The sequence below is a fragment of the Rana temporaria genome, chromosome 9 (assembly GCF_905171775.1).
Source record: "Rana temporaria chromosome 9, aRanTem1.1, whole genome shotgun sequence".
Lineage (NCBI taxonomy): Eukaryota > Metazoa > Chordata > Amphibia > Anura > Ranidae > Rana > Rana temporaria.
In genome coordinates, this window is record NC_053497.1 from 170,706,145 (window position 1) to 170,731,808 (window position 25,664).

At 44.0% G+C, this 25,664-nt stretch overlaps 1 protein-coding gene across 1 annotated transcript; it reads left to right on the top strand.

Moving 5' to 3' along the window:
* The first annotated feature begins 9,806 nt into the window (after positions 1 to 9,806).
* Positions 9,807 to 11,356, top strand: LOC120914497 (carbohydrate sulfotransferase 6-like). Its single transcript, XM_040325172.1, has one exon. It carries the CDS (start codon positions 9,966 to 9,968, stop codon positions 11,085 to 11,087), a length of 1,122 nt encoding a protein of 373 aa, XP_040181106.1. The 5' UTR covers positions 9,807 to 9,965; the 3' UTR covers positions 11,088 to 11,356.
* Positions 11,357 to 25,664: the final 14,308 nt, after the last annotated feature.

A 25,664-nucleotide genomic window follows, 5' to 3' on the forward strand; every position in this document is an offset into this window, starting at 1 on the left:
AGTACAGACCAAAAGTTTGGACACACCTTCTCATTCAAAGAGTTTTCTTTATTTTCATGACTATGAAAATTGTAGATTCACACTGAAGGCATCAAAACTATGAATGAACACATGTGGAATTATACATAACAAAAAAGTGTGAAACAACTGAAAATATATTTCATATTCTAGGTTCTTCAAAGCAGCCACCTTTTGCAGCAGACACATCTCTAGAACTGTTAACCCCCCTGGCGGTATTCCCGAGTCTGACTCGGGGTTAGATTTTTTGGCTACGATCGGTAACCCCGATTCAGACTCGGGCTCGCCTCGCTGGATCCACAGGCTTGGTTTACTTACCTTGTCCTGGATCCAGCGATGCCACCGCGCTGTGTGAGCGAGCGGGACCTCGCTCGATTCACACAGCGTCTTCCTGTGCCACCGATCTCCGTTCCCTGCGACGTTACGACGCACGGGAGCGGAGAACGGCGCCAAATTCAAAAAGGTAAACAAACACAATACATACAGTATACTGTAATCTTATAGATTACAGTACTGTATGTAAAAAATACACCCCCCCCCCCTTTGTCCCTAGTGGTCTGCCCAGTGTCCTACATGTTCTTTTATATAATAAAAACCTTTCTTTCTGCCTGCAAACTGTAGATTGGCCATAGAAACCAAAAGTGTCCCTTTATGTCAAAAATGGTTTTAGAGCAGCTAGAAAACAGCGATAATAAATTATAATCACTTGCAGAATTGTGCGATAGCGATTTGTGGGGAAATTCGTCATAAAAAAATAAAAGTAATGACAGCGACAATTCTGCAACTGAGAAAATTTCAGTGATTTTGAGTTAATTACATTATTGAATATTTTTTATTATAATTATATTATTATTTGTTATAATTTATAATTTATCATTTTGTTTTTAAAAAAATGTCATACCCGGGATGCCTACTAGACTCTTGTTTGGTCATATTTAAATGAGTTATTCCTAATGCCGCGTACAGACGGTCGTTTTTTGTGATGAAAAAAAAAGTCGTTTTTGAAAATGAAGTTTCAAAAACGTTGTTTTATTTCATGATTTAAAACGTCGTTTTTTTTTCATCACAAAAAACGACCGTCTGTACTCGGCATGAGAATTACAGGCCTACAGTATAAAATGCCAAATTTCCTTGCAAATAATGGTACCTTTTTTTCTGAAATAATCATACCGCCAGGGAGGTTAAGAGGAGACTGTGTGAATCAGGCCTTCATGGTAGAATATCAGCTAGGAAACCACTGCTAAAGAAAGGCAACAAGCAGAAGAGACTTGTTTGGGATAAAGAACACAAGGAATGGACATTAGACCAGTGGAAATCTGTGCTTTGGTCTGATGAGGCCAAACTTGAGATCTTTGGTTCCAACCCCCGTGTCTTTGTGCGACGCAGAAAAGGTGAACGGATGGACTCTACATGTCTAGTTCCCACCGTGAAGCATGGAGGAGGAGGTGTGATGGTGTGGGGGTGCTTTGCTGGTGACACTGTTGGGGATTTATTCAAAATTGAAGGCATACTGAACCAACATGGCTACCACAGCATCTTGCAGCGGCATGCTATTCCATCCGGTTTGCATTTAGTTGGACCATCATTTATTTTTCAACCGGACAATGACCCCAAACACACCTCCAGGCGGGGGAAGGGCTATTTGACCAAGAAGGAGAGTGATGGGGCGCTGCGCCAGGTACCTCTTGAAGCTCATCAAGAGAATGCCAAGAGTGTGCCAAGCAGTAATCAAAGCAAAAGGTGGCTACTTTGAAGAACCTAGAATATGAAATCTATTTTCAGTTGTTTCACACTTTTTTGTTATGTATAATTCCACATGTGTTACTTCATAGTTTTGATGCCTTCAGTGTGAATCTACAATTTTCATAGTCATGAAAATAAAGAAAACTCTTTGAATGAGAAGGTGTGTCCAAACTTTTGGTCTGTACTGTATGTATATATATATATATATATATATATATATATATATATATACACGCTGTTTAAAAAAAATTAAAGGAACACTTTGAAAACATATCAGATCTCAACGGGCAAAAATCTCATGCTGGATATCTATACTGATATGGACTGGGTGATGTGTTGGGATCTATACTGGTATGGACTGGGTGATGTGTTGGGATCTATACTGGTATGGACTGGGTGATGTGTTGGGATCTATACTGGTATGGACTGGGTAATGTGTTGGGATCTATACTGGTATGAACTGGGTAATGTGTTGGGATCTATACTGATATGGACTGGGTGATGTGTTGGGATCTATACTGGTATGGACGGGGTAATGTGTTGGGATCTATACTGGTATGGACGGGGTAATGTGTTGGGATCTATACTGGTATGGACTGGGTGATGTGTTGGGATCTATACTGATATGGACGGGGTAATGTGTTAGGAAGGAAAGGATGGCACATAATTTGATGAAAATGAAAACTATCCACCTACAGAGGGCTGAATTCAAAAACACCCCGAAAATCAAAGTGAAAAAATTATGCAGCAAGCTCGTCCATTTTGCCCGAAATTTCATTGCAACTCAAAATGGTCCTCAGTAGTTTGTATGGCCCCCCCAAGTGCTTGTATGCATGCCTGACAACATCAGGGCATGCTCCTAATGAGATGACAGATGGTGTCCTGGGGTATTTCCTCCCAGATCTGGACCAGAGCATCACTGAGCTCCTGAACAGACTGAGGTGCAACCTGGCGGCACCGGATGGACCCAAACATAATGTCCCAGAGGTGTTCTTTTGGATTTAGGTCAGGAGAGCGTGGGGGCCATTCAATGGTATCAACTTCTTCATCCTCCAGGAGCTGGCTGCATGCTCTTGCCACATGAGGTCGGGCATTGTCGTGCACCAGGAGGAACCCAGGACCCACTGCACCAGCGTAGGGTCTGACAATGGGTCCAAGGATTTCATCCCGATACCTAATGGCAGTCAGGGTGCCATTGTGTAGCCTGTAGAGGTCTGTGCGTCCCTCCATGGATATGCCTCCCCACACCATCACTGACCCACCACCAAACCGGTCATGCTGAACGATGTTACAGGCAGCATAAAGTTCTCCGCGGATTCTCTAGACCCTTTCATGTCTCTGTCACTCAGGGTGAACCTGCTCTCATCTGTGAAAAGCATGGGGCACCAGTGGTGGACCTGCCAATTCTGGTGTTCAATGGAAAATGGCAATCGAGCTCCACAGTGTCCGGCAGTGAGCACAGAGCACACTAGAGGACGTCGGGCCCTCAGGCCACCCCCATAAAGTCTGTTTCTGATTGTTTGGTCAGAGACATTCACACCAGTGGCCTGCTGGAGGTCATTTTGTAGGGTTCTGGCAGTGCTCACCCTGTTCCTCCTTGCACAAAGGAGCATATACCAGTCCTGCTGATGGGCTAAGGACCTTCTACGGCTCTGTCCAGCTCTCCTAGAGTAACTGCCTGTCTCCTGGAATCTCCTCCATGCTCTTGAGACTGTGCTGGGAGACACGGCAAACCTTCTGACAATGCCATGTATTGATGTGCCATCCTGGAGGAGTTGGACTGCCTGTGCAACCTTTATAGGGTCCAATATCGCCTCGGGCTACCAGTAGTGACACAGACCCTAGCCAAATGCAAAACTAGTGACAAACATTCAGAAAAGGTGAGTAGGGAAAAAATGTCAGACACCTCCACCTGAAAAACCATTCCTGTTTTGGAGGTTGTCTCATTGTTGCCCATCTAGTGCACCTGTTGTTAATTTCAATTAACAACAAAGCAGCTGAAACTGATTAACAACCCCCTCTGTATACACCCCTCCCCCCTCTGTATACACCCCTCCCCCCTCTGTATACACTTCTCACCCTCTGTATACACCCCTCACCCTCTGTATACACTCCTCCCCCTCTGTATACACCCCTTCCCCCTCTGTATACACCCCTCCCCTCTGTATACACCCTATATATATATATATATATATATAAGGTTATTTGTTAGCATTGTCTATTCCTATAATTTCTGTGAGACGGGGTTCACATTATAGTGATGCGGAAATCACCGCCGGTTCCCGCATCGCATCTTTCCCGCAGCCCAATTTCTACATACAGACCTGCAGGCGGCCTTTTATAGTGTGGGGCGTGTACTAAACCCCCTGAGCCATAATTGACCAAAGCCTGCTTTGGCCAATTATGTCTCTCCGTTTTTTGCAAGCTGTGATTGGCCAAGCATGCGGGTCATAGTGCATGCTTGGCCAATCATCAGCCAGCGATGCCGCAGTGAATTATGGTCTGTGAAACGTAACTCGAATTTGGCACGAACGACCCGTTTTGTTCGTATTTCGACGTATGTCCTTTATGCTTGGCTCACACTATTGCGGATTGGATGAGGGTTTCTCCGCATCCAATCCGCATGTCGGGAGATTGTGACTGGCTCTTTGTGGAGCCTGTTCACACATCTTGGCAGCGGCTCCGGAGTCCTGTGCGTCTTCTGGTCCATTTTAGGTCAGAATTCAGCCAAAAAATCGGACTGAAATTGGACCTGAAACAGTGAATGGGGACGCCCCGACCCCTATGAGCCGCTCTGTGCTGCGGTGCGAATCCGGCCTAAATCATGTACTATGCACAAAAAATGTTTTGTTTTTGTTTTTTTCACTGTAATCTGGGGGAATTTCCCAAGGATTTTCGAAGGCTTAACAATTCTCTATTCACTGTTACTGGTTTTACTAGTTTAACTTGTTCAAATCTTTGTAACTGTTGGAAACTACAGGAAACCAAAAACTAAGGCCTCGTACACACGACTGTTTTCCTCGACGGAATCCATCAAGAAACTTGGTGGCAGAGTTTTTTGCTGAGGAAAACGGTCGTGTGTATGTTTTTCGTCGAGAAAACTGTCGTGGAACTCGACGAGAAAAAAAGAGAACAAGTTCTCTTCTTCCTCGTCGGGAGTCTCAATTTCCTCGTCGGGCTGGTCTACGACGAGAAACACGTTCGTGTGTATGTTTAGAAACCCGCGCATGCTCAGAATAAAGTATGAGATGGGAGCGTGCCTTCGGTAAAAGTAGCGTTCTTAATGGAGATAGCACATTCGTAACAGACTGAAAAGCGCGAATCGTCTCTCACCAAACTTTTACTTAACACGCAGTAACGCGAGATTAGTAAAAGCAGCCCCAAGAGTGGCGCCAGTGGAATCGAACTTACCCTTTATAGTGCCGTCGTACGTGTTGTACGTCACCGCGTTTGAGAACGAGATTTTGTCTTGACAGTGTGTATGCAAAGAAAGCTTGTCAAGATTCTCGACAAGCCTGACAAGGAAGTCGTCGAGGAAAACGATGTTTCATTTATGACGAGTTCCTCGGTCATGTGTACGAGGCCATATAGTGTTAGCAGTGACGGCTGGCGCTCAACATTTTGGGGTTTCACCCAATACCTTTAGCACTTTATTCACTTATCCCCCCCATGGTTCCTTCATTATTTCACCCAGGCTATATCTTCATTTTTTCTCACCCACTTTCATACTTGGTGCTTGCTCAGTTCTTCCTTTCATCAGACCTGGTGCATGGGCTTTTTCCCACTTCATAATAATATACATTCATTATATACCACTGATCTCAATCCACAGAAGTGTTGGCCCATTGCCGTCTACATTTAGACATTGGCTTTGGGGAATCCACAGTCCTCCCTGATTGTACACGTGTCTCTTCCTCAGCTCCTATGCCAGACAATTTCAACAGCTCTGATCCTGTGTTCACATCTATACAGTTGACATCACCATTGCATTCGCCCCTGAAGAGTTGGTATACCCCAATGAAACGCGTTGGACATACATAGATGCATGATGTTCATACAGATGATTTTATGTTTTTTATACTGTTTTACTCCTAGATTTTCATTATACCATCAAGCCCCTCCAGTGGTTCATGTTGTGCAGGACTTGTCTTTACTCCACGATATGCCAAGTACCATGGTGTCAATATGTGCCATATTACATGATAGGATCACTAAATATGCTAAGACATTGCAACCATGGGATGGACCATTACCGCCCCCCCAGTGCCGATCCTGACCTCCCTGGGGCCCTACGCAAAAATGACATGTCACATTAAAGTTGGGGGGCTGCCGAAAATTAAAGATTAAAGGTGAGAAGCGGGGGGGGGGAGGGGGTGTTCTGCTGTCGGAAATTACATCTTACATTAAAGTGAGAAGCGGGGGAGTGCTGACTTCTTACCTCTTCTTCCGTGCAGCCAGCGAGTTGAGAAGCGGCGTGAGGGGCCGGAAATGACTTCTCACCTGTCGGGGGGCCTCTAGTAATTTGGGGGGCCCTAAGCGGCTTGCATAGTGAGCCTATAGGGCAGATCGGCCCTGCCTCCCCCCATATTATGATTACACACTGTTGCTACCACACTGACTCTATCATGCTTACTGGCAATATACCAGTTAGATGCACCATTCCTGGATGACCCTTGGGTTCCCTGACCCCCTTTGCCCCTCTTTCTCCCCCTTCCCCTCTGCCCCTTTGCTTAACTGTATGGGTTCTCATCTTCGTTATTTGATAATCCTGTGAATATTTACCCAGGGTTGATCTCACATTTACTCCAGCTACTTCTGTTTACACCATTTAACTCATAGGCAGGTCTTTTTTCGGTCTTGTGCAATATCTGAAAGCCGACATCTGTCAAACGAGAACGAATGCTTCCTTATATGTTGTAACCCGCCTGTTAATCGTTTTATCATACTGACTTTTTAAGCTGAGCTTTTAATACTTCTGTAACCCATATGTCTAATTACATTCATTGTAATTTGACTAAAATTTTATGAACATTTTGAACAAGTAATAGCTTTTACCTTAGATTATATAGTTTTAGTTGTATTTACATACAACAGAGAAAAAACAACTTGTATAGTTAATATAAAATTGATATAAAAGAGAAGTTGGGCCGGATTCAGAAAGCCCGGGGGAAAATTTGTGCGGGCGTAGCGTATCTCAGATACGCTACGCCGCCGTAACTTAGTGAGGCAGGTTCTGTATTCAGAAAGAACCTACGCGCTAAGTTAAGGCGGCGTAGCGTATGTGGTCCGTCGTAAGCCCGCGGAATACAAATTTATCCATGGAGTGGGCGTGCTGTATGGTGATGAAGGCTGACCCCACGTAAATGACGTTTTTGGCACATGCGCCGTCCGTGAACGTATCCCAGTGCGCATGCTCCAAATTACGCCGCAAATAGTCAATGCTTTCGACGTGAACGTAACTTACGTACAGCCCTATTCGCAAACGACTTACGCAAACGACGTAATCGACGGAAGATTCGACGCTGGCCCGACGCCCATACTTAACATTGCGTACACCTCATATAGCAGGGGTAAACGAATTTTACATAATTTACATATTCTACGCGTAAATCTACGGAAGCGCCACTTGCGGCCAGTGTAAATATGCAACTAAGATACGACGGCGTAAGAGACTTACGTCAGTCGGATCTTAGCCAAATTTCGGCGTATCTTGCTTTCTGAATACAGAAAGAAGATACGCCGGCGCAGCTTAGAATTTACGATAATATTTACCAGTATGTATCAATAGATACGCCGACGTACATTCTTTCTGAATCCGGCCCGTTAACTAGAAAATGGCTGCACTTCAGAATAAGCAAAGATCATTTCCCCTTTAATACTTACAATGGTCAAGCTTGGCACAATATGCAGTGCCTTGAAAAAGTATTCACACCCTTTGACATTTTCCACCTTTTGTCACGTTACAACCAAAAATGTAAATGTATTTTATTGGGATTTTATATGGCACATAATTGTGAAGTGGAAGGAAAATCATAAATGTTTTTCAAGATTTTTAACAGATAAATATGTGAAAAGTGTGGGGTACATTTGTATGGCGCCCCCCGAAGTCAATCCTTTGTAGAACTCCCTTCTGCTACAATTACAGCTGCAATTCTTTTTGGGGATGTCTCTACCAGCTTTGCACATCTAGAGAGGGACATTTTTGCCCATTCTTTTTTGCAAAATAACTTAAACGCCGGGGACGCACCAAGCAGGTGAACTGGCTCAGATAAGTAAAACGGGGGGCTGGGGGGTCCTTGATTGTCAGGTGTTTTTTCACTTTAATGCATAGGATGCATTAAGGTGAAAAACACGAACCCCTTTAAGCTCTATCAGATTGGATGGAGAGCGTCTGTGAACAGCAATTTTCAATTAACGAATCCCTTAAAGCAGCCAACGTGATTCCCTAACTACAATATACTTTATCATACATATCAACACAGAACTCCTTCATACAATTGCAGGGTCAATTAACACAAACAACAATGGGTGAAAGACTCTAAAGCCCTGTACACACAATTGGTTTGGCTGATGAAAACAGACTGATGGACCGTTTTCATCGGACAAACCGATCGTGTGTGGGCCCCATCGGTTTGTTTTCCATCTGTGCAAAATACATAGAAGATGTTTTAAAAATTTCCTATGGATAAAAAAACGATAGAATAAAAAGAATCGTCTGTGTGGAATCCATCGGTCAAAAATCCACGCATGCTCAGAATCAAGTCGACGCATTGAACTTATTTTTTCTCAGCACGTCATAGTGTTTTACGTCACCGCGTTGGACACTGTCGGATTTTTGACCGATGGTGTGTAGGCAAGACTGATGAAAGTCAGCTTCATCGGATATCCGACGAAAAAATCCATCGTATTAGATTCCATCAGATATCCGATCATGTGTACTGGGCTTTAGAAGCTGTGACAAGCCATACAAGACTCCTTTACATTATAGAAGACAACAGACAGACAGGTGGCTGGAGTAGACATCAGCATCTCCTAACAGTATGTGTCCCAACATTATGAGTCAGTCACTATTTCTAATATGGCATATACAGGGTTCCCAGAGTCTTTGTGTCTTGGGGGGACATGGACCTGAATCAAAAGTAACACCACATCAAGGGTCCCTAGGCATACAGCTCACAAAGAGCACCATCCCCCCAAATGCCAGGGCCCATGATTGGTAGGCATAGGCTAGCATTCAGTCCCCTCCAAAAGCCTCTGTCCTGGGTCAGGCCTCGTACACACGACCGTTTTCCTTGACAAAATCCATCAAGAAACTTGGTGGCAGAGCTTTTTTGCCAAGGAAAACAGTCGTGTGTATGTTTTTCGTCAAGAAAACTGTTGTGGATCTCGACGAGAAAAAAAGAGAACAAGTTCTCTTTTTCCTCGTCGGGAGTCTCAATTTCCTCGTCGTGTTTCTCGTCGGGCTGGTTTACGACGAGAAACACGTTTGTGTGTATGCTTAGAAACCTGCGCATGCTCAGAATAAAGTATGAGACGGAAGCGCACCTTCGGTAAAAGTAGTCTTCATAATGAAGATAGCACATTCGTCACGCTTTAACAGACTGAAAAGCGCGAATCGTCTCTCACCAAACTTTTACTTAACACGCAGTAACATGAGATTTGTAAAAGCAGCCCCAAGGGTGGCGCCAGTGGAATCAAACTTCCCCTTTTATAGTGCCGTCGTACGTGTTGTACGTCACCGCGTTTAAGAACGACAAGATTTTGTCTTGACAGTATGTACGCAAAGAAAGCTTGACAGGATTCTCGACAAGCCTGACAAGGAACTCGTCGAGGAAAACTATGTTTCTTTTACGACGAGTTTCTCGGTCGTGTGTACGAGGCCTCAGTCTGTCACAACCCCCATCAGATTTTTTTTCTCACTTTCTGTCTATCTGTTGTCACTGTCAAAATAAGTGAAAGTAAATCTAACATAACCTCGAAAATCTGATATAGGTTCTAATCCTTCGCCACGCCAAAAATAAAACAAAAAAGTCTTGGCTGGGCATATTCTCTAATTTGTTTATAGTTATTCATCTTCTGTAATTTCCATTTATTTATCTTTATCATTTTTTACTTTTTATTTTTTACAGCTCCTGTTTTCATCTCTCATTGGATTTAAGGCTTCCTGGTCTTCCGAGGCCATTCCAGTCCTTACTTGATTTCTGATGAAGCCACCACATCGTAAACATTTTTTTTTCCTCTTCATATCGTTATCTTTTTTCTCTCTAAGCTTGATTTTTTTCATCAAAATTCCCTCCTTTACATATCCTTCTCCTAAAAATAAACCAGTCCATCTCCTAATTGTGTCATCCTGGAGATCGGGTTCTTCATTCCTTGGTCAGATCTTCAACCACCACAATGATGTCTTTTACCTCTTTGAGCCTGGACGTAACATCTGGGTGAAGCTTCAGAGTCAAAGCTCCGAGCTGCTACATTTTCCTGTAAGAGATCTTCTACGATCACTTTTCACTTGTGATGTGTCCCCTCTTCATCAGTATCTTCCTAATGGGGGAAAACACATTTCTGATTTTGGTTTCTTTGAACAAAGTCAAGTACTCTGCACCCCACCAGCTTGTTCAGCCTTTACTCCTTCTGAAGGCTATAACCGAATAAAGTGCTACGAACAATGCGGAAATGCTTCACTGGATCAAATGGCAGAAATTTGCAAGACTTACAGCCACGTGGTGATGAAAGCAGTCCGGATTTTAGACCTTTCTGTCCTGCTTCCTCTTTTCCGAGACCCCGCTCTTGATCTTCGTATTCTGCACCTTGTGAGGGACCCCCGAGCTGTTGCTTTGTCAAGGAAATCCATTGATCTCCACACTGATGATGAAATTGTACTTAGGAACGAAGGAGATGGAAATATTACAACAAGCAGGGTAATGAAGAAGATTTGCAAGTCTCAGGTTGACATCAACAACGTGGGTAAAGCGGCTGAGGTGTTGCGAGGACGATACATGGCAATTCGACATGAAGACCTTTCTAATGAACCTCTTAAGATCGTTAAAAGAATTTTCAATTTTGCTGGCCTTCATCTAACCAAAGACCTGAAACAGTGGATTTACAATATCACCCATGAGGAGATAGGAGGGATCATGTCTTTCTCAAGAGACTCCTCAAAGGTGGCCCAAAAATGGAGAACTGATCTGGACTTTAATTTTGTTGAACAGATTCAAAAGAACTGCAAGGAGGCAATGGATCGGTTTGGTTACAGGCCAGCAAAATCCAAAAAAGAACAAAAAAATTTGACTTTGGACTTTGTAAATGAGGAATGGTCATTGGAGTGAACTATACAAACTGGCCAACGGCAGTTAGAAGGCATCTCAACTTCTCTCACCCTACAGATGCCACTTTAAAGAGTCCTTACTACTAGTGAATTTGCTTTATTCACTCCTCACCCTGCAGCACATCTAACTGGCTCCTTGTGCTGCTTTTTCTGTTGCCTCTCTGAGCTCTGCTGTGAAGGGATTGCAAGAGGTTGATGCATAGGTTATTGATTTACTAAAACTGGAGAGTACAAAATCTGGTGCAGCTCTGCATTATAGCCAATCAGCTTCTAAAGCAGTGCTTCTCAACCTGGGGGTCTGGATCCCCTCGGGGGTCGAATGACAATTTGCCTGGGGTCACCGAATACTGGGCTTCTCCTGAAGCCTGCACCACTCTCCCAGCCTTTTTGTGGCTGCGCAGCAGGGCTGTCTCTGGAGTCTGTGGCTGCCTAGCTGGGCTGTTCCTGGAGCCTGCGGCCGCCCACTTAGCCTCTTTGCAGCCTCCCATTCAGTTCACGACATGGCTGGGGGGCGGAGACTAGAGGTCAGCTGACTGGTGAGGAATGTGAAGTGGGAGTGGCTGAAGGAGACCCTATCTCCTGATTTTGGCATAGGTGTCACTGCTGTGAGACACCACAAAGTAGAAGAAACAGCGAGTAACACTACCTGTGAATATAGTTCCCATTAAAAGTCCCCACTACAGTTCTCAGATCAGCAGATGACCTTGATCAAGAGCACCTAAGTTGGCTGATCAGAACTCCCCACCAGCACTGCCACTGATCTCACCACGCCACCAGCACTGCCACTGATCTCACCCCCCACCAGCACTGCCACTCATACCATTCTCCCCAACCCCTACCAAAGAGTAAGAAAAGGAATAAAAATAGAAAGTACATGGAAGGGAGCGGAAAAGAGGGGGAGGAACAAAGAAAATGGGGGTGAAAGAATAAGAGAAAGAACAAGATGGACGACTAGAGAGAGGAATGGGGGAAAAAAACAAGAAATTAGCATAGAGAGAGATAAAAGGGAAAAAAAGGTGAACAAAGTGAAATAGTGGTACATTCAAAAATGTACCATAAAGGGTTTTAATACTGTACAAGTGGAAGGGACTCATGGAGCGCTAAATGTCCGTGGGTTAGGGGCACAAACTACTTGTCTTGCCCTGGGTGCTAATTTTACTGTTAGGGGTCCCCACAATTTGTAAAATGTTATCAAGGGTCACGGCACTAGTTAAGAACCACTGCTCTAGAGCCTCGTACACACGATCGGACTTCCATCTGACTTTTTCATGGATTTTTGTCCGAATGGGCGTTGGTCGTATACTTGTTCTGCATAAACACGGCAGAACATTTTCAGCCATCTTTCACCAGTACACAATACAGTGTCCCGGAATGAAACTGACACAGCCACCCCCCCCCCCCCCAAGCCAAACTAATACCCCCAAAAAAGGCCGCCACATCACCGCTTTACACACTGACAGTACTTGTCCTGGCCGGGAATGCCTGGAGGAGTACAGTCCCTGCCCCCTGCTTGTGATTGGAGAAATCAGAAAGCCTGCCTCTTGTGTCCAATCACTGTGCTGTCATTCGTTACAGCACAAGATGATTTTTGGGAAGGGGGGTGTCCCTGAATGGTAGTTTGGAAATGTGGTCACCCTAGTGTCCATGTGCATGCCTCACTGTGCCCGTGCCCTACTGTGTCCATGACTAGACTGACGTTTTACATGGGAGTCTATGGTAGGGGTGCCTTGAAAATCAGTGCTCCCCAGCCGTAGGTCCCCCAGACAACAAACTTTACACACTTGTAGAGGAGAAATGGGGCTACATGTGTGCCAAATTTCGGGTCCAGGGAACCTACGACCAGCCAGTACCGGATCCCCAAAGTCACTGAAGAAATTACCGTTTAACATGGGAGTCTATGGAAGGGGTGCCCGGCTTTGAAAAATCGGTGCTCCCCGGCCATAGGTCCCTCGGACAAAACACTTTGTACACTTGTATAGGAAGAGTGGTCACCTTAGTGTCCATGTGCCTCACTGTGTCCATGTGCCTCACTGTGTCCATGTGCCTCACTGTGTCCATGTGCCTCACTGTGTCCATGTGCCTCACTGTGCCCATAACTAGACATGGTAGTCTATGGAAGGGGTGTTTGGCTTTGAAAAATTGGTGCTCCCTGGCCGTAGGTCCCCCGGATAAAAACCTTTGCACACTTATAGAGGAAGAGGGGGGCTACATGTGCGCCAAGTTTGGGATCCAGGGAACCTGAGACCGACCAGTACTGGGTCCCCAAAATTCACTGGAGAAATTACAATTTAACATGGGAGTCTATGGAAGGGGTGTCTGGCCTTTTATAAAATCGGTGCTCCCCGGCAATAGGTCCCCCAGACAAAAAACTTTGTACACTTATAGAGGAAGAGTGGTCACCCTAGTGTCCATGTGCATGCCTCACTGTGCCCATGCCTCACTGTGTCCATGACTAGACTGAAGTTTAACATGGGAGTCTATGGAAGGGGTGCCCAGTTTGAAAAATCAGTGCTCCCCGGCCGTAGGTCCTCCAGACAACAAACATTGCACACTTGTAGAGGAAGAGGGAGACTACATGTGTACCAAGTTTGGGGTCCAGAGGACCTGCAACCGGCCAGTACCGGGTCCCCAAACTCACCAGAGAAATGCCCGTTTAACATGGGAGTCTATAGAAGGGGTGCCCGGGTTTGAAAAATCGGTGCTCCCTGGCCGTAGTTTCCCCGGACAAAAAACTTTGTACACTTATAGAGGAAGAGTGGGGCTACATGTGTGCAGCCTGGCCGGTACCAGGTCCCCAAAGTCCGGGAGATCAGGCACAAAAAGTTGACTCGAGTATAAGCAGAGGCTTATACTCGAGTATATACGGTACATAGAATTTGCTGTAAAAAAATCTGACAAACATTCACAAAGCACAAACAAAATTACATTATTTTTTTATTTTTTTACTTCCTATAGTCATAAGTGACATCAAGTGATCTTAATGCTGTATTTATTCAGAAATATCTTATTTGGGAAAATACTGCATTATGGCCACTAGATGACAGTGACGATCAAAGGAAATAATAATTTTAAACAAAAGTACGAAAGCTTGTCAGATCTGTACAGTACATTTTTAAAAATAGACCACAAAGTGAAATTCAGGTACTTACAGTATACTTCTTGAATTAAAAAAAAAAAAAAATTAAAATGTCTTCTATATTGCCTAGAGTACAGTTTTAAATATTCGTATTGCAAATATGAAAGTTCTGTAAAATTACTTAAAACATATTTTACATCAAACTTATTAAGCAGAAGCAATCTATGAGTTGTAGTTATAATAATGGATTTGCTTCTGTTCAAAAAGATAAAAGATCTGCTTTACATTTCATGAAAAATACATTTTAAGTTGAACTCCAGAGCAAATAAGGAAATATTATCCAAATACAAAAGCCAGGTGTATTCTACTCCAATCTCGGTGTGCTTTGTGCTTCCAGATCTGTGACCCCACCCCTTCCATTATGAGTCCACCCCTTCCATTATGAGCCCTGGGCTTCCAGTTCTGGGAGGGCACCCATGGACATCCTACCAGAACCCTACCTTCAGCGTGTCCCCTGGGGTGCGCATCCTGAGTCTTTCGGGCACAGCTGATCATAGATCACGGTAAAGGGACAATCACAGTGGCCCTTTAACATGTGATCAGCTGATCATATGTAAACAGTCTTGCTGGTTATTGGCAGGTCTTTCCTGCTGCAAAATGCCTGTGTGAGCAAAGGAGAGCCGTTAACTGGCAAGACTGTCAGTACATTGTTTACACTGATAATAAGTGCAGCCCCACCGGTACCCATCAGTGCAGCCTATCAGTGCCACCCATCAGTACTCATTAATGATGCCTGTCAGTGCCCATCAGTGCTGCCTATCAGTGCCGCCTATCAGTGTTCATCAATGCCGCCGATCAGTGCTGTCTATCAGTGCTCACCAATGCCACCTATCAGTGCTGCCTATCAGTGTTCATCAATGCCGCCTATAAGTGCCCATCAGTGCTGCCTATCAGTGCTGCGTATCAGTGTTCATCAATACTGCCTATCAGTGCTCATCAGTGCAGTCTATCAGTGCTCATTAATGCTGTCTATCAATGCCACCTATCAGTGCTCATCAATTCTGTCTATCAGTGCCACCTATCAGTGCTCATCAATGCTGTCTATCAGTGCCACCTATCAGTGCTCATCAATGCTGTCTATCAGTGCACATCAGTGCCGCCTATCAGTGCCTCCTCAGCAGGACTCTGAGCTGAGAGCATGTATCTCATACAGCCCAGAGCCTGCACTGCCACTGACAGTTCCTCCTCCTTCCTCCCTCGCAGAGATGTGAGAGGAGAGAGCTGATCTGCTCCTTCTCCTCCTGTGTGTACACCACAGGAAGTGTTAAACCCAGCTGCTGAAGGGCGGGAGGAGAAGGAGCAGATCAGCTCTCTCCTCTCCCATCTCTGTGAGGGAGGAGGGAGGAGAAACTGTCAGTGCAGGCTCTGGGCTGTATGAGAGAGACGCTCTCAGCTCAGAGCCTTGCGGCCAGCAATTTCGCTGGGGCCCCCTGACAGTGGCGGAATGCCAGGGCTCGGTCGCAATTGCAACCTTTGCGACCCTGGTCGTTATGCCACTGCTTCCTGTAATAAAGACCGCTCACTGTTGCGTTCTCTCCTTGTGCAGAGAGACTGGTCTTGTCTCCAGTCCAGACCCTCCTGTAGTTTTAAGCAGATAGCCTGTAGTTGGTGGAGCCTTGTGGGCTCTTCCCACCACTCTGCTCTGCGCACAGGCTACGTCCAGCACAGTGATAAAGTGGATTTATATCCATTTGGCTTTTGAGGAATATTTTTAAATGTATATTTTTTTGTGCCTGGAGTTCAGCTTTAACATATTTATGTAACTTATTTTAACTGTGAGAGTATTATATTTTAATGTGACGGGAAATGCAATGTTTTACTGTCTTTTGTACTCAGTAAGATATTTAAACAGGTTCAACGTGACCAGGAAATGCATTGAATGTGTTTGTTTTACTATTTTCTGTACTCAGTAAGATGTTTAAGCAGACAAACTATATGTACTTCCTTATGTAAATGTCAAACTATATCTAAGGGAAAAGAGGAAGAAAGAAAGAAGAGCTTTCAGATCTGGTGATAAGGATGATGATCGATGACGATCATGATTATTGAAATACTAGCCGAGCAATAGTGAAATGTCATTTTGTTTTTCTAAAAGCTTACAGTAACTACTTGAGCTCCGGAAGGATTTACCCCCCCTGCATGACCAGCAGGGCCGTCTTTAGTGTTGATTGGACCCTGGGCAAAAAAATCTGGGGCCCCCCCCCCCCCGTGCAATTCTGTCCTCCACCTGCTCTGAGACATACAATAAATATCAGCTAGACTTAAAATCAGTTTACTGTATCAGATCAGGCAGTGATTGTGATTGGTTGCCAGAGGTTACAGCATATCATTACCTCTTACTGACTGGTTGCTAGAGGTTACAGCACACGGCTCACTGAAATCCGAGAGTGTGTATACTTACCTGGTCACGGTGGAAACCCGTGCATGCTCCTAGGCATAGGTAAGGTGCAGCAAAATGACGGGGACGACATCGAATGTGACGAGCGCAAGCTCGTCGTACGCGATGACGTCACCGCGTTCTTTCCTTTCAAGAGAACCGCGGTTCTTTTGAAACGAGAGTCTGTACACTCGGACGGCAAGAGATTCTTGCCAAGAATCTCGTCAGGGAAAACAACTTTTTTTTCCTGACGAGATTCTTGTATGTGTGTACAGGGCTTTACTGGCATTTACTGGCAGGAGAAAAGTGCCCATTTTTTACTGGCTGCCAGTTGGCAACACTGTGCGGGGGCGCTGGAGCCGAGCGGAGCTGAGTGGCGCCGATCTGAGCTGTTTGGAAATACTCAGGAAAACGCGGAAATACTCAGTTCCCGAGCCTTTCCGAGTTCAGCCGAGCTGTCGCCGAGCCTTTCCGAGGCTCTCGGGCGCCCCCCACCTCTAGCCACATGCGGTATTGCACGCTATAGAAGTCAATGCGGAACAAATCATTTTCGTTTCCATTGACTTCAATGGGGAAACTCGCTTTGATGTGCGAGTGATTTGGATTACGAGCATTCTCCTGGAACGGATTATGCTCGTAATCCGAGGTTCCACTGTATTACCAAAATAACACCTTGTTTGAGCTGAATAAGAAGGAGCTGAGAGTACCTAGGTTTGGGCCAAGGTCGGTTGAGGGAACATTACTGAAATTCAGGTGCCAAATCCAAACTCTATTGAAGCCAATAAAAGGAGAATGTAAAAAAAAGAGCTAATAGATGAGGAATTGTCGAATTGCATGGGGGGGGGGTGGTTGGGTAATACCCTGGGGAAATGTGGTAGGAAATCCTAAACTATGAGCCCCCACATGTAGTAATGACCCCCAAAGTGCCCAGTGAAAAGTGTGTACATAAATTAATTGGACTTTAGTCCGAAGTACAAACACGCATGCTCAGAACCAATGTTAAAATCAACCGACAATAGCAGAAGTTGACCAAAGGGTGGCGTTAAAGAGCAGAAAAAACACGTAGTACGTCATTTACGTCACTACGTTCATGTTTGTTGGCCGTGTGTATGTGTATGGTCTTGCCGGGTGTATGCTATGGGTGTTCACAGCCAACTCCCTTCGGACAAAAATCCACGGAAAAGTTTGTTTGAAGTCCGATCGTGTGTATGAGGCTTAACAGTGACTTGGTGATGTTTGTCAGTTATGTCATTTATTTAAAATTATGCTGTAATGGCAGGCTTAAGATGTCATTATGATGTCAGGGGGCGGGGCTGGACCAGTTTTTGCTACACTTATTCGTGGATGGTTTGTTAACCACTTGTCGACCGCCTCCTGTATATGTACGTCGGCAGAATAGCACGGCTGCGCAAAGCAACGTACCTGTACGCTGCTTTGAATTTGCCAACCACCCCTGCCACGTGCTCCGTGACCATGCCCATGGGACCCGCGGTCTAGGCAGAACAGGGTATTTCCCTGTTCTGCCTAGTGACAGGACAGTGATCTATTGCTCCCTGTGATCGGTCATCTCACTCATAGCCCATCCCCCACCAAGTTAAAAACCCTCCCTAGGATACACTTTAACCCCGTCCTCGCCCCTTCCCTGCCAATGGCATTTACACAGTAATCAGTGCATTTTTATAGCACTGATCGCTGTATAAATGTGAATGGTCCCAAAATAGTGTCAAAAGTGTCTGATGTGTCCGCCATAATGTCGCAGTCATGAAAAAAATCTACTAAATCTACTAAAAATCCAACTTGCTAGTTGTACACAAGTTGACAGATGGATCAATTTGTGTACAATCCGCCTGCTCATAGATGGTTCGAACCTTGGCTGGTCCTATTATCTATTATCTTCAATTTAGAACAAACAGTTTTCTCAAGTGTTGTTTGAATACCAAATCTAACTCATTGTTCACTATAGGGTGAGGTTCATCTTGATTTGTTTGGAGTGCAAATAAGCTTCTCCAAGTGCATTATAAAACAGTCCCTCAGGGTTTTTCAGTTCTGAGACTGGTACTTGAAGAGCAAGTGTGAAGTTAAACAGTATGTCAGACACGGTCAACACCCCCACAGCATGATGCTGCCACCACCATGCTTCACTGTTGGGACTGTATTGGACAGGTGATGAGCAGTGCCTGGTTTTCTCCACACATACCGGTTAGAATTGAGGTCTATCTTGGTCTCATCAGACCAGAGAATCTTATTTCTCACCATCTTGGAGTCCTTCAGGTGTTTTTTTTTTAGCAAACTCCATGCAGGCTTTCATGTGTCTTGCACTGAGGAGAGGCTTCCGTCGGGCCACTCTGCCATAAAGCCCCGACTGGTGGAGGGCTGCAGTGATGGTTAACTTTCTACAACTTTCTCCCATCTCCCGACTGCAACTCTGGAGCTCAGCCACAGTGATTTTTGGGTTCCTCTTTACCTCTCTCAGACAGATACTTTTTGCCTTCAAAAATCTCAATGAACTCTCAAAAAGTAATTTAGGCTGAAAAATGTTTTTAAAACCATCACTAGAAAGTCACATGTTCTCTGGTTTCTGGTTTCAACACTAACATTCAGCGTGTCAGGCTGTGTAACCTGATCTCTAACAGCTAAGAGAGAGCCTTTCATTCCCTGGTCTCCAGAGAGAGAAACATCTGCTGGCTATTTAAACCGAATCTTACTGCTTCGAACAGATCGTACAAGCTTTATATGCCATATTCCATACAATGTGACTACAATCAAATTTTATTGTTTTTCTCATTTTTAACCCTTAACATATTTGGTTTGTACATCTGCCAAAAATCATGTACATTACATTATAATATGACATTTCTTGACTACAACAGCGACAAAAGATCGTTTAGAAGACAAACTTGTGAAATTCACAGACTAGTTCCAGCCTAATGAACTGTGAATTGGCCATTTTCACAAGAAAATCTCCTTTTCAACCAAAATCTCCACTTTTATCAGAAATATCAGATTATAAAGACTTTTAACACTCGTTTGTTTTTTGTTTTGTTTTTACTATTTTTATAATTTTTTTAGATTGGACATAACTTTCATATTTTAATATTTTTCCCGGGGAACCTTAAGCAAATTAGAACAATCTACTACCCCAATTTAACAACCAAACCCAAGTTTAGAATCTGTTGTAAACATTGCTCGATCCTCAACTTATTATTAATTCTTGCAACCAAATCTGTAGGATTTTCTATTAAATACTAAATACCATGTTGTTTACCATTATCTGAATTTTATACAGTTCTTTACACAATCCTAATCAATAATTTTCTGTTAAAACTTTGTTCTGATCCCATGTTTGTGCTTTGAATGACATATAATAACACATTTTCAGTTGTTTAGGCTAAAATATTCATAAACATTTACAGGCAATATTAAACTTAATTTTCTCATTAAAGAACTTCTTTACACTCTGACAGTAATTAACCAATTACCCTATGGAATATATCACAGTGATTATGAGACTCAAAATGTGTAGTTTCTTGGTCTCTTGCTTTAAACTTGTCTGGGACCCCCCTGGCATCTATATATATCAGAGCCTATATCACACATATATCAACTATATTCCAACCCACAAATTCCCAGTGATCCCAATCACACGTATATGAAAAAAGATATATAGTTTCATTCTGATGTGGGTGGCACAGTCCATCATATCTCATCTCCAGAGAATGTTTTTCGAAGGAACCTCTTATCCATCACCCAGGATGTATACAGTGAATATCGGTACCTACATCAGAAATGCGATAAAAAACTCGTACACGGATATTAGTTCATTATTTTCCAAGAGCGGTCACATAATTTCTCAAAGTATCAGACTGTAATTGCAACTGTCATGTGTAACTAACAACCTAACTGTTTCAAACAAGATTTAAAAAGAGGATAATAAATGCTTCCCTTCCAGGGAGTACCGTACACTTTCCCACTAACCCTGAGGGCGGCATGATGTGTGAGAAAAAAAACGTTTAAATGTGATATGTAAAACGTTCTAATGTGGTACGCAGAACCTTCATATGTCTTTTGTAACTGTAGCAGTAAACGCAAGGCCTTACTCACCACCTCAGCTACCCCATGGAGCCATCAACATACAAGGTGAGTTAAGGCATTGGGGTCGGGGCACACATGAGCGGATTCTACCTTCATAAGTTCCGAACAATCATGTTCATCCAGAGTAAGAACAGGTATCAGAAGAAGGGCCGGTGGCCGCAGAGCACAGAATCCGGTATGGGCAATGGGCAGCGGGCAGGAGAGGACACCATCTGCGTTCACAGGGGACAGTACAATACTGAGCACATGGGGTTGGGGCAGGATGGGGCAAGTTGGAGCAAGGCCTGTTCGCAGGGGGAGAAGCCTCCAGCCTGAGAACAGCTTTCGGGCGGGGCCCATACTTCCAGGGCCCATGCTTCCACAATAGCAGTGGTGTTGCTCTCAGCATTCACACAGCAGCTTAAACCTTGGGCAGATCATCAGGGAAAGCAGCCGGGGCACACGGTCTTGAAGGGGCAATAATCATAGTAACAGGCCTTGGGCACCACATTATAACAGTATAACAGGCAACAGGCCATATATGTATCAGGTCGTGAGTCACATACCACCATCAGGGTAGGTAGGTAGGTAAGGCTGTCTCAGCTAAGGTGGCAGGGAAGGCAAAGGGAAGGTTGGCCGGAACCCAGTGATAAATATAGGCAGGTCTCCACAGATCACACAATCTACCCGATAAAATGATAAAAAATCAGTAAAGGCTAGCCACCATTTAACATCTAAATGAAGCTCAGCGTAAGAAAATAAGCTTCAAAGATAAGCAATGTGAGTCACTAAAGATTCCTTCTTATATATCAACATAACCAGATGCTTATGACATGAAAAAGTTAAAACTCAACATTACATTTATCTAACAAAGAAACAGTTGTAATACATCAGTCTGTCTTTTAGAAACCTGTCTCCTATGTTTTTTTTCCCTTGGCTTCTAACAGCCAGCAGACGCATGGTAGGGGGGAGGGGGGAAAGCTTTGAGCCTGTCCAAGGCACAAGGGAGGGAGGGGGGGAATGAGAGTAAAAAAAACAGGCTGCAGTGTGTGCTTGCCTCCCATGGTTTCTGGGCTGCTTGCATCTCCCATAAAAATGCATGTAAAAAAAAAAAATGCATAGCAGTGTATGACACACAAACAATAAAACAATACACATAATACCACTTTTTCAGCGATAACTGGAACACAAAGAGCTGATAAGGAAACTGTGACTATTGCACCCTCTTAAATCACTCCGTGCTCCTTTCGTCTGTATGGAGGTAAATATTATATACACAAACATGCATCGACTCATCTGATCTCTATATTACATATTTGCATTTACAATAGTTTGCGCACCATCTATAAATCTGGGTGTGTATTTTTTTTTCTTTTTTTTGTCACACACAGAGTGGTAGGGCATCTGTGACACTCACGGTTCACCCTCACTACCGATTTTCCATACAGATAATCGCTGAAACAGCCTCATTCAAAGTAACATAAAACATAAAACGTCAAACATAAAACATAGACGTCAACCCGGCAGAAATAGGGACGACAGGGAACCACAATGATATCAAACAGTGATAAAAATACAATTGAATGTTATTACATTGTGCTGACCACCTGTTCAAATGGTAATAGATAAGGCTCCACACAAAATGCATTTTAACCAAAAAAAGTTTACATGGTAGAGAGAAGAACAAAACAGTTGACTTCTTACAGGGCCCTGCAAGAGTCAACGATAAAGATCAAGAACAGGTTTAAATAACACAGACCGATAATACAGACTTGTGTAAGAATGCGGTGGTGGGGTTTCTCCAATACAATACCTCTCCACTAGGCCTCACCCAGCTCTCAGGAATAACAATACTGTACAAATGAATATAAAATAATTATGCTATGTATATGAGTCTATGACTCTTTAGCTCCCCCTAGCGGGCAGTTCATTGACACGTGTCCTACTATGGTAGCTAAGTTAGTCAGACTGGATCCTGTAATTATTCTTTCCGGTTAACTGAAGTCTTCGCTAGCATTAGTTGGTGCACGTCAGCAATTTGTAATCCAATAGGGACAAAGAAATGGAAAACGAACACTGAAAGTAACTATGGCGTGTTGGCGACACAAGCGCCAATTCCTTTAATGCACAGTCACTGCCTGATGCAACGTTTCCCTGCACGTGGCGTGTTAACCTCCAACAAACAATAGTGAGTCTATACGATCCACTTTCCTGCGATACAGTTATTATATCGTTGGGCAGGTGCCCTTCTCACCCAATGAGACTTCGCCTCTCCGGTATTCTCCATCTGTAGTGTCCGAGTTCTCGGGCCCTCCGCAACTGGCAGTCTCTGGTCCTCCGTGCAACCGTCACAAAGTGCTGGTGGACAGGCGACACTGGTTGCCCTGGAATGTAGGCCAAACACTACGTCAAGGGTCCCCTCCCTCAGGATAGGCGATCCACGATGGCGACTGTAGGCCCAGGCTTCTGAGGCCTAGGCTTCCTTAAAGCAGGCCTCAGCACAGGCCTCCTGCTTGCTAGAAGTTTCCGTCCCAAGAGAGCGAATGTACGCCTCCCCTTCCTTTAAGTAGCTTCTCCCAGAAGGCTGTGCATGATGCAATGCACTTTGGGTAGCACGGTTGCACTGTGGGTATCGTAGTCTGTTAAAACACCCAAGGCAATGGAGTCTTTATCTCCCTGCACTTCAAGTTCCATAATGCATTGTTGTAATGTCATAATACCAAACAAGTGGTGGCATTATAACGATTGACCCTTGGAGGGAGCTGTGTTCCTTCTTAATTACAAATTATAGTCTATCGGCCACATTGCCAAGTGAAACCCTGCTACACATACAGACGATCATAATTTTCGGAATCTGAAAATTTGAGAACCAGCTCAATCTTTGGTTGGTGGAAAGTCCAATGGAGCATACACATGGTTGGAATTTCCGTTCAAAATCTCACATCTGACTTTCCTTGTCGGAATTTCCGATCATGTGTACACGGCATTACAAAACAGTAAACCCATAGAAATACAACCCAAATAGTACTAATAAATACTAAATGCAGACAAATCCTCCACTCAGGGCTAGCCTATTTTGGGGAAGCAACTGAGCAAGAAAGGTCCAAAAACAGAGATACAACGGTGTTTCCTGAGATACACCGTCGTAACTCTTCTGAGAATCTGGCCCAAGGTTTTTAATATTAGTTTTTTTTTATCATTCACAAACATACAATCAAGGTTTTTAATATATATATATATATATTTTTATCATTTACAAATATACAATCAAGGTTTTTAATATATATTTTTTTTTTTATCATTTACAAATATACAATCAAGATTTTTTAAAAACATAATCAAACAAAAATCAAACCCTCTCCAGAACATCAATCAAATTTTTGAGCTGTAGTTCCAGCCTTTTTGATTTCTCACAAATCTCTCTTGCTGCAAGACGGATGTCTTCTACCTGTGCCCTGCAGGACAACACTTCTGCAATCAAGAGCTGGGCACTATGGGCCAGATTCACGTAGGTGAGCGGCGGCTACGGCGGCATTAATATGCGCCACTGTATGTGAATCCGGGCCATTGTGTTTTTTTTTCAAAATTGTCGCTCTTTTGTTTATAGCGCAAAAAATAAAAACCGCAGAGGTGATCAAATACCACCAAAAGAAAGCTCTATTTATGGGGAAAAAAGGGCGTCAATTTGTTTGGGAGCCACGTCGCACAACAGCGCAATTGTCATTCAAAATGCGACAGTGCTGAAAACTAAAAATTGGTCTGGGAAGGAAGGGGTTGAAAATGCCCTGTATGGAAGTGGTTAAAATACCCAGTATTAGTATTACAATTATTGGGAGACAGATTGCTAAAAAACTAATTACATAAATTCTGATGTCACTGAACAGTACTAGCATGATTAGATCTTATACCGTGTTTTCCCGAAAATAACCTCAGTAGGGCTTTTTTTTGGGGGTTGGGCTTGTCATGTGCTGTCTTCTCTCTCCATCCTTCTCCCTGCCTGTCAGAAATCCCTAGTGGCCAGTGGAACGGAGATAAAAGTGCCTGTAAACTCATAAAATGCACTGCATTACAGTGCCGCTCGGCATTGTATAGGGCGCCATGGCGCGCCTGATCGGTCTTTTCCCGCCCCAAGCACTTCAGAGGGAGGGGGGCCCGATATCCCCAACTGACAGCTGGCAGAAGGAGAGCAGCGGGGATCAGCTGGGCTCTCCTCGGCACTTTCATGTACCGCAAGAACTGTCTTTTCCTGCTTCGAGCACTGCAGAGGGAGGGGGGGCTGAGATCCCCCACTGACAGAAGAGGAGGAGAGCAGGGGGGATCAGCTGAGCAGCACCGCAATGAAGGTATTCACCACAGAAACATACACAGTCTAGACCACACAACACAACCCTTCCAAACTAGGGTTTATTTTTGGGGTATAGGACTTATATTGCAGCCTTCCTCGAAAATCACAGTAGGGCATACTTTCAGGGTAGGTCTTATTTTCGGGGAAACACGGTATGTAAAGGCAGTCTTTAAAGGGTCAGGTGCATAGAAAGAAAGAAAACCAAAATAATTCCAGTTGTCTTGTACTTAAGACAACTGGAATTATTTGAACCACCTATATGTATAGAAGACTCCCAGGAATGGCATTTTCTGCTGTCATGATCTGTGTCGGATTTTGACCTTGGGGACCCCTTCAGGAAATGGAAAATCACCCGTGGGAAGTCTGGTCTAAGGATTAGCTAAATGGAAAAAAAAAACTGATTCAAAGTCAACTTCACTACTACACTCGATGCAAGACACGCAAGGAAGGAAGGTCCTTCCGATACCCTGCTGTCATTCTGGCCAAATTCTGACCCAGGGCCACGACAGTCCCAAAATTGACCATTCTTGTCATTTAGGGCAAAACTTTTTAACAAAGTTTTAGCTTATTTGAGATCGTGGAGTGTCAGATTTGCCCCTTAAGGCAATCAGTGCCAAGCGAGGGAACGAGCTTCTCTCTCATGTTTCTC